This window comes from Betta splendens, chromosome 24 (genome assembly GCF_900634795.4).
Source record: "Betta splendens chromosome 24, fBetSpl5.4, whole genome shotgun sequence".
In the NCBI taxonomy this organism is placed as follows: Eukaryota; Metazoa; Chordata; class Actinopteri; order Anabantiformes; family Osphronemidae; genus Betta; species Betta splendens.
In genome coordinates this window covers 12230407-12246503 of record NC_040901.2, presented here as the reverse complement: position 1 = coordinate 12246503, position 16097 = coordinate 12230407, and the positions used below count along the sequence as shown (strand labels likewise).

Here is a 16097-nt window from a genome sequence, read left to right as displayed (position 1 = left end):
GAACTTGATTGTTTGCATTAAAGCAGCTTTTATCGCAGTGAACGTGTGACGCTTTAACTGTTTCCTGAACGCGTCCAGCTGTGTCTGTCGGGGGGCGGGAAGCGGACGGAGCGCGAGGAGCGCGGGGAGCGCCTCCTTTCCTCACAGCAACAGCGGCAGCGGGCGGGCACGGAGGTGAGCGACATGGCTCGTCACGGAAATAAATAACGGGACCGGGCGAAGGTGGTACTTCAGCCGCGGAGGCACCAAACGGAACCGAAACAAGAAGCGGGTTTTACGAGCGAGGAGGGCAGAAGTCGTCGCCACACGTCTGGCTGTCGATGCTGGTGCTCGGACACGGTACCTGCCGAGAACCGTCCCGGTGAGTGTGGAGGCGCCGCCACGCAGAGGCACGAGCCGGGAAACACACATTTAACAACGTTTTAGTCCGTTTAAAGTTGAATTTATATATACAAATATGACGGACAGATTTTACGCGCACGTTCATTCGGGTGGAACAAGGTGAGGAGGGAGTTAAAACTTTTCTGCAACATGGCCGCTCAGATGTCACCGAACTTCCCCCAAGCAGTCAGAACTTCATTTAAACTCTGCAGAACCACAGGCGAAGGCGCCAGGCCCGTTAAAAGCTTCTACTCCACGTCCTACGCCGTGTTCTCGGTGTCCGGGCCGCTCCAGACCTCAGACCGTGGTCCAAATCCAGCCTCTCCCGGTCCGCTGCGCAGGGGGAGGAACCAGACTCCATTCAAAAATCTGGCAGTTTTACGTTTGCTGGCTTCCTGCCAAACATCCCGAGCCTGCTCAGAAGAACCGAACGCTTCTCTGCAAAGAGTGGGGTCCGGTGGGGAGTCCGGCTCATTGCTTGGGGCCATGAGCTCTTCGTTTCATAGTTTAAACTGATTGAATTAAAAACAGTGCACAGACCTTTATTATTATTTAGTTTTTTTGTTTTACCTGCATAACACAATATTCAATTAACGGCCAAGTTCATGATCAAGAAGGTCAGCTATGGATTTAGTGACAGGAAGAGGTTTTTCCAGCCAGTCTCAGGTTCCACACTTCCAAAGCCAGAGTCCTTGTAACACGAGCTGAGATGAGAGGAACCGTAAGGATCCAGTGGTGACAGGTTCTGATGCTTGTCCCATGGAATGAACCAGGTATTGACCTTTTTACCTGCACGCGTCCGTGTTTGCTTCATTCCCACCAGCGCGTGCAGGAGGTTCGGGCTTGTGTTGACGTCTGCTGTGTGAGGGGGATAATCGCAGTGAGGGTGAAACCTGTGATTAGAGCAGACCCGTAATTCTGATCCAGGATCTCGTTTATATCAGTTTAAATTATAGTGAATCCGAGTCATTTTCCACCATGGAGCGTCTGTGATCTCTGCTTGTTTACTGAGGTAATGCTCAGGTTCAGCAGCGTCTCAGTGTAAACACTCAGGCTGCTTTTAATTTGATTAACTGATGAAGTGCAGACAGTTCAGCGCGTGCCCATTAATCTGCTGCACAAACTGCTCTCAGTACAGTTGGATGCAGGTCATCACACATGTTTAGAGTCTGATTCTACTTTGCTCAGCTTTCACTTCCGTTCTTTTTTTTTTTCTCACCCACTTCCTGTTGTTTTCTGCCTTATTATTGTCACATCTTCATCTCCTGCTCGTCTGAATGCCTTTATCTGTGATGTTCCATATCTGACTCCGCTTCTCTCTGATGGTGCCGCCATGTTACTGGTCCAGGCTTCAGGACTGGGCTTGGTTTCACTCTTAGGTTTGACCAGAATGAAGCACTGTAACGAGCTCTGCTGGTGGGGACAGTGAAACATGACCTGAGGCCATTTGCTACACACGCTAGCTTTAGCTAGCTTTAGCTGAGAGGAGTGCAATCTGATAAGAGCTGCTTCTGTTTTTACCGGGGGTCATGGCGGTTGGTCTCAGGGTTCAAAGGTCACGAGGGAGAGACTGGAAGGACAGGGGTTGGGGACAGTTTTGCATTCGGGTCAACCTGCGAGTAGCTGGTGTTTGTTCGTGCTGTGAAGGAAAAGGATCGAAGGAAGGTCGGTGCAGACGCAGATGTTAATGCGTGATTGATCTAATATTTGATTTAATTTTACATTAGGGGCTCGCTGACCTTCAGTTTATGATCACGGAGTCATAGCTCTCACTTTACAGTTTTTGTTCACAGATATAACAGTTTAATGTTAAATCCCTCCGTCTTCACTTGCTTTGCTCCATCTGTCTGTGTTTGACAGTAACAGGTTGTTTGTGTGTTCCTGCATCCGCTCCAGCTTCTTGTATGTTATGCATCATAGCACGCCCACACACTGGTGATGTCTTGTCAGGGCTGACGGTGAGAATACAGAGCAGCTGCAAGTCATAATGTGGCATGCTGTGTGTGTGTGTGTGTGTGTGTGTGTGTGTGTGTGTGTGTGTGTGTGTGTGTGTGTGTGTGTGTGTGTGTGTGTGTGTGTGTGTGTGTGTGTGTGTGTGTGTGTGTGTGTGTGTGTGTGTGTGTGTGTGTGTGTGCGTGTGTGCGTGTGTGCGTGTGTGCGTGCGTGCGGTAAACACCCTCTTACCCCCTCTACCCTCTTGCCTGCCTGACGCCTGTCTGTGCCTTGGCGTATTCTTCTTTCGTCCAGCGGTGAAACCGGTGACTCCAGTATCTGTGACTTGTGTTCGCGTCGTGGCCACGAACTGAAGCTTCGCGTCGTCGCGCTGAAAGCGGCCGATACCTGTCAGCAGGTGTGTACGCGTGAGCGAAGGTGGGAGAAGGCGATGACGTGGTTGTTTCTTTTCAGGGCCATTTGCTCAGATGTGGTGTGTGTTTGGGTGCTGGAAAACGCACAGGGCTGTGTTTGGGTGGTCTCCACCTGTCAAACCTCTGCACTGTCACACACAAACCTGCAGCGGGAAGGCGAACGTGTGCACGGGCTGTGGTCCGCGCTGGGCTGTGAATGGCAGCACCAGAGGCTCACACTCTATTTATATCGTCTGTGAGATGCTGCCAGTGGGCAACGAAAAACTTTTTATATTTGAGGAATGAGTTTGAGTTAAAAAACTGAAGACTAACTGTTTATTTCATCTAGTGAGAATGTGTGAAATCCACTGTTTTACTGTTTGTAGTGTCATAAAAATCATCATGTAGCTCTTTTCTCCCATTCGACAGGATTAGGTATAAGTTTTAAGACACTGAATGGTGATCTATTTGCTACTTGAATTAGTTCAAATAGAACTAAGGCTGATTGTGTTTACTCTTCCTTTTTATTATTATTCATGTATCTGTTGGAACAATTTTGAGCTCATGTAGTGTTTGAGGTTTGTAACCGCAGCCTGAACAGGAACATCATATTCTAACGTGTGTGTCAACACCTGTGGTGATGTTGCTTACTCGTTAGTTGTGATCTCATAGTACGGAGTCAAAGTTCTGGTTCCTGAATGATGCAACCAGTAACTAATGTCCTCTTGATTTTTCTTCTCTGTCTCTGTTTTAGACGTCCTGTACCCAGACCCTCGGTGCCGTGTGACCCCCGGACTCGGAGAGGTATCGTCAGACCACACACGTCTTGGTGTCCGTCTGCGAGTGCATCATCTGTTCAGACTGTGTGTATTCAGGGCTGCGTGTGCCGATTCCGTAAAGCTCAGCAGATGTCAGCCATAATAAAACACCATGGTGCAACAGCAGTGAGCACCGCCAGCCACACAAACACACAAACACAGACGCACATGAACGTCCCTTCACCTTCTGAAGCTGAGCCTCTCATTGGGATTTAGTGCTAACGTTTACACTTAATTTTCTTAACAAAGCACTTTATGTGAGTTGCACGACAGCGTATAATTCACAGTTTTCCTTCTACTGTGGTAATAAAGCTGGTATTTTACTGCCTACACAAATAACGTGATAGCTGAGTTGGAGAAGCTTTAAAGTGGGATTATTGAGCCTCAAGGCTCAGACTGTGAGATGGTAATGACATTTGTGTGTTCTTTGACATCAACTCTTTGTTGTCATTTAGCACCATAGTGTTACATTTAGTGTTAATTAGCTTTAGCTGTGAACCTCAACAAGCAGCAGATGTGCTTTACCTGCATGTCAGAGATCAAGTGTTTTGTCTTATGTCACCGTCAGTGCAGCCTCAGACCCACCGACTGGGGAAGCGGCAGCCAGCGCTCCCTCACATACACAGCGTAAGGGTGCGTTCAAGATGGGTAATTGAATCCAGCATGATTTAAAGCTGTCAGGGTTAAAATAGGAAGGCGACCTCACAGGCCAAATGTTGCTCCGCGTCAGACAGGCCGGGTGCAGTTATCACTAGGCCGGGCTGGAAATAACACTTTACTCAGCATGGGAATGCAGTCGGGCAACGGGCGAAACCTTTAGAAACAGGCGTAGAGCCTTTTTAGTGCATGCAATGTGGAATCTAAAGAGGTCAGAGGCTGTGTAACGACCCGCAGTAACAGATTCAACACGCTGTTTCTCTGTTGTTACATATTTAGGTGAAATCTAAGACCACATTCACATCTGATGGAATGAATGTCACAAATGTAAACGCATGTCGCTGAGATAGTTTCATAATTACAGAGAATTACAGTAAATTACTGTGCACTAACCATATAATACCATAGTCATAGCTGATTTAATGATGCTGCGTATCAGCCCCTCCTTCAGACACAGGTTTGGTTATTCTGCAGTCAGGACTGGACAGTTTTAGTTTCAACGGGGACGTTGCATAGCTGTAACCTAAGCTGCCCAGTGTTCTGCTCAAGGGCACACTGAAGGCCCAGCACGGCTGTCACTGCTCAGTTTGTACTGAACTGACCTGGCAGCAGCAGTGTATGTGTGAGTGACGGCTGTTTGGGATGCGAGGGAATGTGGAGGAGAGAGTCGGATTCAGAGTGAGTGAAAAGAGGAATCCTTCCTTTGTCTGGAGGCAGCACGACGTCTCCTGGGAAGCTCTCAAATCCTCTCTGGAATGTGTGTGTGTGTGTGTGTGTGTGTGTGTGTGTGTGTGTGTGTGTGTGTGTGTGTGTGTGTGTGTGTGTGTGTGTGTGTGTGTGTGTGTGTGTGTGTGTGTGTGTGTGTGTGTGTGTGTGTTAGGGGTTGGCCTGTCACCACATTTATACAAGGAATGCAAATATTTGCCCGCGTGTGCGTTTCTGGTTTGCGGTGTAGTGTAACTGTTACTATGACGACTGTGTCACCTGACATCGGTGGGCGAGCTTCCTTTTTGGTTTTCTTGTACAGTCGACTCCTTTCCCCTGTCGAGACCCCGGATCAGATTTCATCAGCTGCTCCTCACGTTTATTTACCAAGCACCCTTCTTGAATCTGAATCTGTGTATGTGTATGTGTGCGCGTGTGCGCAGGTGTGTCTGTGACAGTGAGTTAAGCCATGGGTGGATTATTGAATGCAATCGGTCCCAGGGGCCCAAGAACAGAGAACCGACTGGAGGCACAATAAGGTGACACAGAGTCCAGAGAAAAGATGAAATTAACGTTTTGTCAGCCATCTGTGTTATCTGTGTCCAGATACAGTGTGTGTCTCTCCATTTTGGTCTCTCACTGGTTGAGATCTCTTTATACTTGGATCAAGTCAAGGTGCTAAGAGTCCTCGTTGCTTCTGTCCTGTTTTTCATACGTAGGATGGTGATGGAGGAGGGGAGGCTGAGTGACAGAGGGAGGGGGGCCTCAGCGCTGGCAGGAGCAGAGGGGAGACAGCTCTTCTTGGAGCTTGGTGAGTTGACCTTTGAACCTAAAGGATTACAGTATGTCGGATGATGCTCCTGTTATTATCCATCATGTCTGACTGTGGTTTTCACAGGGGAGCAGAACTTTGATGGCATTTGTCTGTCCACGTATCGAACCGCCTGTAAACTGAGATTCATCCAGAAGAGATGCAACTGTGAGTCAAGGTTTGAAGTGTTGAAGCGATCCTAACTGTAGGCCTCATCGTCCTGAAGCTCCTCTCCCGTCGTTCCAGTGCATCTGATCGACATATACAACGTGATCGAGGCGGTGCGAGACGCCGGTCTGAACGCCGTCGACCTCCACGCCGGCATCTCCGTGACCCGACTGGAAAACCTGGTGTCGTCGCTGTTCAACCAGCTCGGCAAGCGGCTGCCCACCACACACACCATCGACCCGCGGGAGAGCACCGTGCTGCTGGTTGAGTTCATGCTGGCCGCTATAGAGAGGTAAACGCAGGCCGACGCTCCCGTCTGAACTCGCATCCACGCGTTACACTCACTGCCTGTCTTGCAGTGAAGCGGACAGTCGGCTGACGGTGCTGTCTGTGAAGGCCATGCTGGCCACGCTGTGCGGAGGGAAGCTGGTGGATAAACTCCGCTGTGAGTACAGCCTCAAATCCTCTTGACTGTCAGGAATACATGAAGGAGTGAAGCTGAAAACATGAGTAATTAGGTTCATAGTTATGAGACATGATCGTGTTATTGCTTCATATAGAACTAAGCCTGGCTGAGACTTGATGCTGCATATGTGCCACCTTGTGGATAATGCATGTCAGCGCTGCTGCGATTGCGTTTGGTTTGCTTCACTGATGTCTCTCTCTCTCTCTCTCTCTCTGTGCAGATGTGTTTTCTCAGGTGTCTGACTCCAAAGGTGCGCTGGTTCAGTCAAAGTTTGATGCTTTCCTGAGGGAGGCCCTGAAGCTGCCCACCGCCGTGAATGAAGGTCCGTCCTTTGGCTACACGCACACTGTGGCACGCTCGTGCTTCTCACAGCAGGTACAGCTCCTCGTTTTGGTTCTGGTTGAGGATTGTGCCTTTTTCTGTGTTGGAGTTCCTGAAGAGCCGTCCGTTTGTTTGTTCATGTAGAAGAGGGTGATGCTCAACATGTTCCTGGACATCATAGCCGAGCCTCCTCAGTGCCTCGTCTGGCTGCCTCTCATGCACCGCATGGCCAACGTGGAGCACGGTATGCTTGTGTCCCCTCGCTGCTTTATCATTAAATGAACCGGAAGCAACCAGACACCTCAACTGCCAACTGACAGCCTCTCCGTCTCTCAGTCTACCACCCTGTGTCGTGCTCCTACTGTCGTAGCGACGGCATGACGGGCTTCCGCTACCGCTGCCTCCGTTGCCGCGGTTACCAGCTGTGTCAGAGCTGCTTCTGGCGCGGCAGCACCAGCGGCTCACACAGCAACCAGCACCGGATGAAGGAGCACTCGTCCTGGGTGAGTCACCATGGTTACGCATTCGTCGCAACAGGGGGCAGTGTTTGTGTGTCGGTTCCTTTAACTACTAAACATGTTAGAGCAGGAAAATACTCACAACCTGCCAAAAGTTCCGTGATTTTTTTTCTTCAAATTTTCCCAACTTCAAGTCTAAAAGTGAAGGAACAGAAGACTTAATAATAATGATGAAGCTTGAAGTATTCATCAGAGGAGCTAGAGGCGCGTCTTATCTTCCTCAGTCTCATCTTCTTCGTTGGTGTAACGTCACTAACTGTCTGTTTCCTGTCTCAGTATGTTCATCACCTACACCTGCCTCCATAGCTTTAGTGTTTGAGGACTGCTCCCACTCACGCTCTCTCGTTGCTTCGGTTGCTTGTTATCCGTTTCCAGGTCTGTGTCTGTGGTGCTGTCTCACGTCAGGTTTGTGTCTCGTGTTGTTACGTGTTCAGTTTGCTTGACGGTTACATGTGCAGTATTTTGTTTGTCTGGCATGTTGTTCTGCCTTCCCGTGTTAGCTTGTGTTGCTACGTGCTGTTTCTCAGTCAGTCCTGTGTTTGCTACATGTTATTACTTGTCTGTAGCTTCTCTCGGTGCACGTTAGCGGTCTTGTATATTCTGTTGTCCGTGCCACTACGCCTGGTCTCCTCGTATACAGTAGGTTAACCTGCTCTAGTGAGGTTAAATATTTTCCCTCAGGGGGTTCCTGTGGGTCTGCTGGACTTGGTAGCCGTTTAGTTATTCTATCGGCCTTTGTAGCTTCCCTCTTAGTGAGTGAGTGCGCCTAGAGTTTGTAACACCGAGGCTTGGAATATTTTCACTTAATCTCTTCATCGCAGGCAGCTTGTCCTGTTAATCCTTAGCAGACTTCACACATTCAGCTTCAGGCCGTGGAACGGCTTCTCTTCTGTATTTTTATTCAGCCACATTGTATTTGTGTCCTGACGTTTGTGCATTTGTGTGCGTTTGTGTAGAAGTCGCCTGCATCTAAACTGGGCCGAGCCCTGAGCAGAACCCTGAGCTGCGTGTCGTCCAGAGAGCCCCCCCACCTCATGTACCCAGAGGAACCTGAGAGGACCCTCAACCTCTCCAACATAGTGTAAGTCCTTTATTTTGTATTCACAGGGTGCTTAAAGCTGTGTGGCCTGTGTCAGTTATAACCATATACCATAATTCCAGGACCAGTATAGCTAGAACCATGGCTGTATCACATACTCTACATAGCTGCTTTCTTTTGTTACCTAAGGTACAGATGTACAGTTTGACGCACTTACTCTCAGGCTGCAGACGTCATGATCGCTGGCTGTTACTTGTAGTTTCACACGTAGAACGAAAGATATTGAGAGTCAACAAGAGCCCCGCTCTGCTGCTCCACCCTCGTCTAGATCCACACGGTTTGATTTTCCAAACAGACTGGGTCATTACAGCCATTAGGCACATGTTGAATCCAGCTCAGACTGCACTTTGCACAGATGTGAGTATGTTTCCACCAGAGCAGCTCCCGCTTCGTTCCCCTGTTCAGACTTAGGTTTTCTCCAGTTCTGCCTGTTTTATGCCTTTATTCTCTTTCCCCTTTGCTGATCTTTGGCCTGTCTGTGTTTGCTCAGACCAGCGCGATCCGCTGTTGCATGAATGAACTCAAGAGCATGTGAGAGCGTGTGAGTGTGAGAATGTGTGTGGGTCCTAGCGCGCACGCCTTTGTGTGTATATGGTCTGTTAAGCTCACTGTTGGAACCGTTTTAACATGGGTCTCATACATTGTTAGTGTGTGTGTGTGTGTGTGTGTGTGTGTGTGTGTGTGTGTGTGTGTGTGTGTGTGTGTGTGTGTGTGTGTGTGTGTGTGTGTGTGTGTGTGTGTGTGTGTGTGTGTGTGTGTGTTCGTGTGTGTTCAGCCCCTGTCGACTGGTTGGAAACGCCGGTGAAACCATGCTGTCCCCACCAGCGCCACAGTCTTCAAAGAGGTAACGTCTGACATGTTTCAGTTTTCTAACCCTCAGAATCTGGGTTGGATAAATAATGACTGGAAAAATGACTAACTGGTGAGGCTAACAACTATTTTAGGTTATTTTCATCAGAAGAGACTTGTGCTTAAGACGTGTAGTGGCAGATGAACAGACTCAATCATGTAGTCGACACTAAATTAGAGCAACTGTCCTGCCGACAAAACACATCTATGGACATTTTGGTGATGCTTTAGTTCTAGAGGTCAACTTTCAAAACCTTCTCTCATGTAGGAGGATTTGTTAGTCTACGTGACTGTGGGACGCTTACACAAATGGTCCCTTAATAGCAGGAGGGTGACAGGGAGGAGGACGATGGAGGAGGGTTGAGTCATGCAGCACTGAAACAACAGCAGAGGCTTATTTATAGTAAATGTTTGACAGCTAATTATTGATCGGATCACAGAGACTGTTGAAGGGAACGACTGGGTGAAAAGCTGGAGCACCTTCCAGCGAACCAAATCAGACTAATGTATGTTTTCTATCCCATCAGGTGAGGTGGTTAACTCATTTTGGTTGAATTTGCTAAATGTGTTGTTGTGCATCCTGCACACTGGCGAGATGGGATCACAGTCTGTTTGCCTCTCTGTTTCTCTGTTGTGCAGCTTGGCAGCGGCTCAGCATATGAACGAGGAACACGCCTTGATCGCGGCATATGTGAATCGCCTCCAGACCAGCCCACGGTGAGGGAGGCTCAGCGGGGGGGCTGCTTACATAAGGGGCTCAGTGAGCGCTGCAGAGTTAAAGGCCAGGTTTAATTGAATGGCTTATTGGCATTATAATGATGATTGTAATGAGAGCAGGTGAGCAGGTCTCACAATAAGGTTAGCCTCATAGGCTGAACAATATCTTGTTCCTGTTGCTGTGTCAGTGCGGTGGACAGTCCCAGCAGACAAGACGAGGAGCACAAGCTGATCGCTCGCTACACATCACGCCTAGCAGAGACGGACGGTGCAGGAGTGAGTCGACAGCATCAGTACAATAGGCTAAAAATGTGTCCACACCCGGCCTTCGTGACAAAGGGGCGTGTGTGTGTGTGCGTGTGTGTTTGTTTCAGGTGATTCCTCAGCGAAGCATCAACTTCGATGTGAACAAACAGAAGAGGGAGCTCATTGCTCAGCTGGAGAGCAAGAACAGGTTAGAAATGTGTGATCATCAGTAGAATGATCATTAATGACTAAATGGAAACAATATAAATAGGCAGCATGTTCTAGTTCAGGCCAAGTGTGGAGGTGAAACTTGTTCGCTTAAAGCCGAAGCGTGGTTTGTCTGGAGCCGTATCTCATCTGTGAAACACGGTCAAGCCGTTATCTCCGTTTGGGTGGGGCTCGTTCAGCAAGACAACCTGGAACACAGCTAAATACTTAAGCTCTGAGCATTTTCCACATTCTGGGGTTAATTGAGGATTTAACTGTGAAAACATGACCAGTCACATCCACAAAGAAATTCAAGGGTTTCCCAAACTTTCCAGCACCGCTGTATGTGTGAGTTTAAACTGTCTGATCAAATCATTCTTACATAAAATCCAGGACTTGTGTGTGTGTGTGTGTGTTTTCTCTCTCGCTCTGTCCAGCTGTGTCTTACTCTCCTCCTTTAGCTGACCACTGTGTTTTTTATTTCCCAGAGAGATCTTGGCCGAGATCCGCCGTCTGCGCGCAGAGCACGACGCGGCGTGCCAGCCCAGTCCGGAGAAGGGCAGCACCAACCCCACGCTGCTGGCCGAGCTCCGGCTGCTCAGGTGAACTCGGCTTCCGGTGCATGTTCACAGGCGTGAAGCTGAGGTTCTCGGAGCTCGCCTCCGCCTGCCCTCGCGTTCCTCCATCGTTTCCCACGGTGGCGGCGCTGCTTTATGGCAGGTGGCGGCGACAGATGGCGCATTTTGTAAAAAACAAATGGAAGAATCAGATCCAGGATGTTTATGGTTTTCTGTAAGAACAGACAGCACTTCAATATATTTATGTCAATATATAAAATAGTTCTAACAGCACAGATAGTGGACACCATTTTATGATGATTTGTCTGGTGGACAAATTGTAGAAGTAGATCATGGCGCACTCTATCCTTGAATAGATTGAGTTTTTAAACATTTATTTTGTGCTCAGATGTTTTTCCTGCCAGTTCTCTGTTGGTTGAAACCGGCAGCCTGTTGTATGTATTTTTATGGTATTCTTCATTGTCACTGCCACAAATATAAACAAGATTTAAAATATGCAGAGACACCAAGTTTGAAGCAGCTTGTGGCTGTAGAGACGTTTCCTCCAGGGGATGAAATATGATATTAGACAAAACCCACTAGTCCTGAATAATGTGAAATCCCATAACCTGCATCTGGTTTCAAAGTGATTTTCTGAAGTCTTCTTGACAATAGGCAGCACAGTGACTGTTGCCGCTTTAACGAGCCACTCGCCCTCCTTCTGTGGAGTCTGCGTGTTCTCCACTTGTCTGTTTGGGCTTTTTGCCTGTTCCCCAGTTCCACCATAACTGTAGGTGTGAGTTTGTACCCAGACGCCATTGAACCCATCCATGGTCATGGACGCTTTTCCAAGTTTCTCTGCCTACATGTCTGCCTGGGGCACCTTGAGAGCAGCCCCTCAGTCCTCAAGTAAAGCGAAGGAAAAGAGCCATGTAATAATAAAGCAGGGCTTCATTGGCTTTGGGGCCACAGAGACTCGGCTCTGTATTTATGACTCAAGCTCTCTTTGTTGGTAGATGTTTATATACTCATTTATTTTCAACCATGAATTTGAAGATCTGTGCTTTAATGTCCCTTCCAGACCACATGCTGTTTGGGAACACTGTTGCTCTGGTTTGACATGAGTCAGGATTTCTGATATCGAATGTAGACGCTTAAACACAGCCTGTGTCATCTCACTGTAAATATGAATTTATCATTCCTACTTGGTGCGTTTTGGATAGGATACTTTGGGAGCCTCCAGTTCAGTGCACTGTGCTGCTGGTGCGTATCAGGATAGATCAGATTGTGAAGATCTCGAGGTTTAGTTTCACAGTTCTCTGCTCTGCCATAAGGAAAATGTCATTCAGGTCCCTCATCTAATTACGCAGTGGTTTAATTTTCAAAGCTCTCTAATCTTCTGCTGCTCGGATCCCCAGTGTCTTCAAGGATCATCCATCCCTTCTCTCTCTTATTTTGCTGTGGAGGCAGCTTAACAACTCTTAATACAGGAGCAGGGGCGAGGGAAGAGTTCTGGCCTGTTCCCAGGTTTGATCCAGTCACTCAGTAACCACATGAGACTCGGTGCCAAGAGAAGTCGAAGCCGGACCGATGCCCCAAACGAAAATGAGCAGCGCATTAGGTTGCTAAGAGTGAATTAATGTGTTATTACGCAGGGTGTTGTTTTTTTGCTGCCTGACACTGTGGAGTGACAGTAATGGAGTGTGCGTGTGTGTGTGTTGCAGGCAGAGGAAAGATGAGCTGGAGCAGAGGATGTCGTGTCTGCAGGAGAGCAGGAGGGAACTGATGGTGCAGCTGGAGGGGCTGATGAAGCTGCTCAAGGTGACACACAAAGATGGTTGTTTTCAGCACGGTGCCACGCCACGCTCCTCCTCCTCCTCCTCCATCACACTCCCTTGTTTCCCTTCTTTGCAGTAACAAGGCCAATTTTCTTTCTCTGTTAGTCATTTCACCCTTTCTGACTGTCTCTGCCCTTTTTTCCATCCTGTTGTTTCCGACTGCTGTGGCTCTGTAGGATGAGGAACAGCGGCAGGCAGTAAGTGTATCTGGTGTGAATGTGGCATCTGTGTCCAACCTTTAAAGCATATTTGAATCGTTTGAAGGTCATAAGTGGTGGCAGTGGCCTGTAACTACTCTGATCCTGGCGTAGGCGCAGGCGGCTGGCTCCTCTCACGCGTCTCCTTCTCGGCCGAGCCCATCGCCCTCCCGCTCTGTTGGTGCTGCGTCCCCCCCGGCTCACGCGTATCCTCCCCAGGACTCGCTCGCCGGAGTCGGCGGCGACGTGCAGGAGGCATTTGCTCACGGTAAGATTTTCATAGTCATAACGTTTTGTTGCATTCTCAGCTCTGTGTGAAATCCTAAAGCGATCATGTGCTTCTGTTCTACCAAACATAACACACACACACACAGTCTGTTGTGCGGTAGCAGCGTTGTGGAGTCAAAATGGTGATGATGATCTCTAATCTTCAGGTCCCAGAAGGAACCTGAGGAACGACCTGCTGGTAGCAGCCGACTCCATCACTAACACTGTGTCCTCACTGGTCAAAGAGCTGCACTCTGGTACAAACACACACACACACACACACACACACACACACACACACACACACACACACACACACACACACACAAGTCACACCTCCTGAGATGTGAAACGTTCCTGTTAATCACTCATCAAGTTATGTCTGATAAAATGTGGTTGTTTCTCACCAGATGATGGTCGGGAGGAAGAGGAGAGACTGCTGAACGGGAAGGACCGAGGTGGGTCCATCTCTCAGGAGGAGTTTTAATTCAAGGGTCAATAACATAGGTACCTTGTTTGTTTCACACACGTGTGACGTATCAGTCTGCAGGTGCTGCTGCTGCTACTGCAGCTTTGTTAATGTCCCATCTTATTAGCTTGGCTTTATAGAGCCCCTCCTCTTTACAAGGGGACTCCCTGTGGAGACGAAGCGGTGAAACTGCTTCCTGCCCCCACCCCCTCCCCACGGACTCAGACGGGCCTGTAGTACTAACCAGACGACCCCTACGCAGCCAGACAGACATGAGGCCAGGGTCCAGACTCAGCACAGTTAACTCAAAGTTTGCTAGACTGTTTTCTACTGGCATAAGTCAATTTGTTTAGCACCTGCCAAGTGGAGTCCTTTTAATGTTTTCATGCCAAGAGCTGGTGTGGTTTTTATTAGTCTCTGGCAGAAACCTCTGGTTTTAGCTTTTTACTGCACTCTGTAACTGCTCTCTTTCTTTAGCAGGGTAAAGCCATCGCAGGACAAACAGGACAGTAAGTCATCGCATCCCTTTTCACAGCTGCTCCAACTAAAATGACAGCTTTTTTTATTTATTAGTCACTGTGCTGAACTGGCTGAAAGACAGGAAGTCAATGTTTAACTCGTGTCTGTCTCTCCTCAGGCAGCACGATGTCTCCTCCTGGCCAGAGAAACCTGAATCTTCCCTCTATACATCGTTAGCCAGTGGGGATTAGATCACCGCTGCCAATCAACCAATCATGATGCTGGACACCAAACGGCCCCCTGGGGTCACTACTGATGTATAGCTGTGACTCTGTGTCTTGTCATTGTGCTTTCTGTTTGTTTTTGGTTTGATCATCCATAGCGTAATGAATCTGAAACCTACTGATTTGTACTGTAGCATGTGCGTGTGCTCTGTTTTCAGGAGGGCTGAGTAAGTGAGAGGGACACTGAAGAGACAGAAGGATGTTTATTTGGAGTTTGTGAAGGATGAAACTGCAGGAAAGGTTGAGGGCGATGCTGTGTTTAACCACAGAACAAAAGGACGTTAGGAAGTTTGTCATGTTTTACGTTTCGGCACTGTGTGCTTAGTATTTATTGCTTTGATTTGATTGTTTCCATTTATTCATTGCGTTTGAGAGATGTGTTTAGACGTGTGGTCAGGCCCTGCTGACACCATGAGCTTTAATGGGACATGTAGCCCAGCTCCCACCCAGCGGAGTCCAGGTCCCAGTCCTGGTTCAGGTGACTAAAACCTGGATGAGACAGCGCCACCATGCGGGTCTCATAACAGCTCAGGTGGTTCTGGACTCTGGATTCCCGGTACTGAAGTGGGATGAACATATTCAATTACTATGTGTGCGTGTGTGAGAGAGAGGATGTGGAGTTTTCAAATTAGGCTAAAGGGACACAGTTATTTTATAATGAGCCAAAGTGCCATTCATCTGACTGCATCTATGCAACAAAGCAGTGATTTTGTCGCCTGCCAGAAAATAACTTCTCAGTTATTTGCTGCCTTTAAAGCCTAAAGTTGAATTCATGTCGATCCAACAAACCAAAATGTGCAGAGTGATGCTATGTGTGAACCAAACCTGCACAGTGATGTCACAAGCTGAGATCAGGTACATTTTACAGCTGTCAGATATTTTTACCAACATTTATATTTATACTGAAGCTGTTTCTGGGTTTTCACTTGGACGCTTCCTTTTCTTAGACCAGCTCTGTTTGAATTCATGTGAGTGATTTGATAATTGAATGAACTTTCATTCAGTGTATGTGTAAAAGAGCGAGCGAGAGAAATCAAGACTGACGGGACGGACGCGTCCCAACGTGAATCTGTAAATGCGTCGGCTCTGAACCTGCCGGAGCCGAACGTGGGGCAGGAGAGTGTGAATTATCCGCAATAAATGAGATTCAACATCAAACTGAGTGTCCACGGTCTGTGTCGGTCGAGCAGCATCAGACATGGATGAGGAAAGTTTCCCTTTTCTGTTGCCTAAACATTTCATCTTTCCAGGTTTGTTTATGTTCTTTAACGAATCTGTGCTGCACCAAAACAAGTATGATGTGATAAACGTTTTCTGTGCTCCTCATTCGCTTCTTTTGCAGAAGTGAGAAGTAACTAAGCACAGATGCTCAAGTATTTAATGAAGATACATGTGGCGTTTAGGCTGATATAAAAGCTTTTACATTTGTCTAGTGCAGGTATGTTTTAGATCAAACAAATTACCGGTATTTGGGTGACTGACCTACTAACCTATAAAACAGAAGCATCTCGGTGCTGTGAATTTAAAGAGCAGCAGCCCAGTAAAACACATTTTTATATCCCACATCACAAACAAACTTCTGTCTTGTGCTTACGGTTTATGCTAATAATTAATGTCCCCACTAGTTTTCTCCTTCGCGTTGAGACTTTTTAACTTCCAGGTTTAGTGTCCTCATTACTACGAATGAGCACTTCACACTTTTCCCATGAGCTTCCTTT

General features: G+C 47.9%; 1 protein-coding gene across 6 annotated transcripts; it reads left to right on the top strand.

Annotated features, from left to right (window-relative positions):
* The first annotated feature begins 99 nt into the window (after window positions 1–99).
* Window positions 100–15537, top strand: dtnba (dystrobrevin, beta a). 6 transcript variants are annotated; one of them, XR_008693889.1, is made up of 23 exons: window positions 1999–2046; window positions 2629–2731; window positions 3481–3530; window positions 5626–5717; window positions 5805–5885; window positions 5964–6177; window positions 6245–6330; window positions 6572–6726; window positions 6817–6916; window positions 7009–7175; window positions 8147–8271; window positions 9065–9133; window positions 9778–9855; window positions 10044–10131; window positions 10230–10309; window positions 10797–10910; window positions 12590–12686; window positions 12880–12900; window positions 13015–13168; window positions 13335–13424; window positions 13578–13674; window positions 14114–14145; window positions 14274–15537. XR_008693889.1 is itself a non-coding variant. In XM_055506494.1 (22 exons), the coding sequence occupies exons 3-21, from the start codon at window positions 5627–5629 to the stop codon at window positions 14119–14121; spliced, it is 1863 nt and encodes a 620-aa protein (XP_055362469.1). In that variant the 5' UTR covers window positions 2555–2731; window positions 3481–3530; window position 5626; the 3' UTR covers window positions 14122–14145; window positions 14274–15537. The 6 variants fall into 6 exon arrangements, 3 of the variants coding, with proteins under 3 accessions (XP_055362470.1, XP_055362469.1, XP_040925370.1); XR_008693888.1 differs by lacking the exons at window positions 1999–2046; window positions 2629–2731 and adding an exon at window positions 100–361; XM_055506494.1 differs by lacking the exon at window positions 1999–2046 and having other exon boundaries at window positions 2555–2731; window positions 13578–13625; window positions 14117–14145.
* The last annotated feature ends 560 nt before the right edge of the window (window positions 15538–16097 follow it).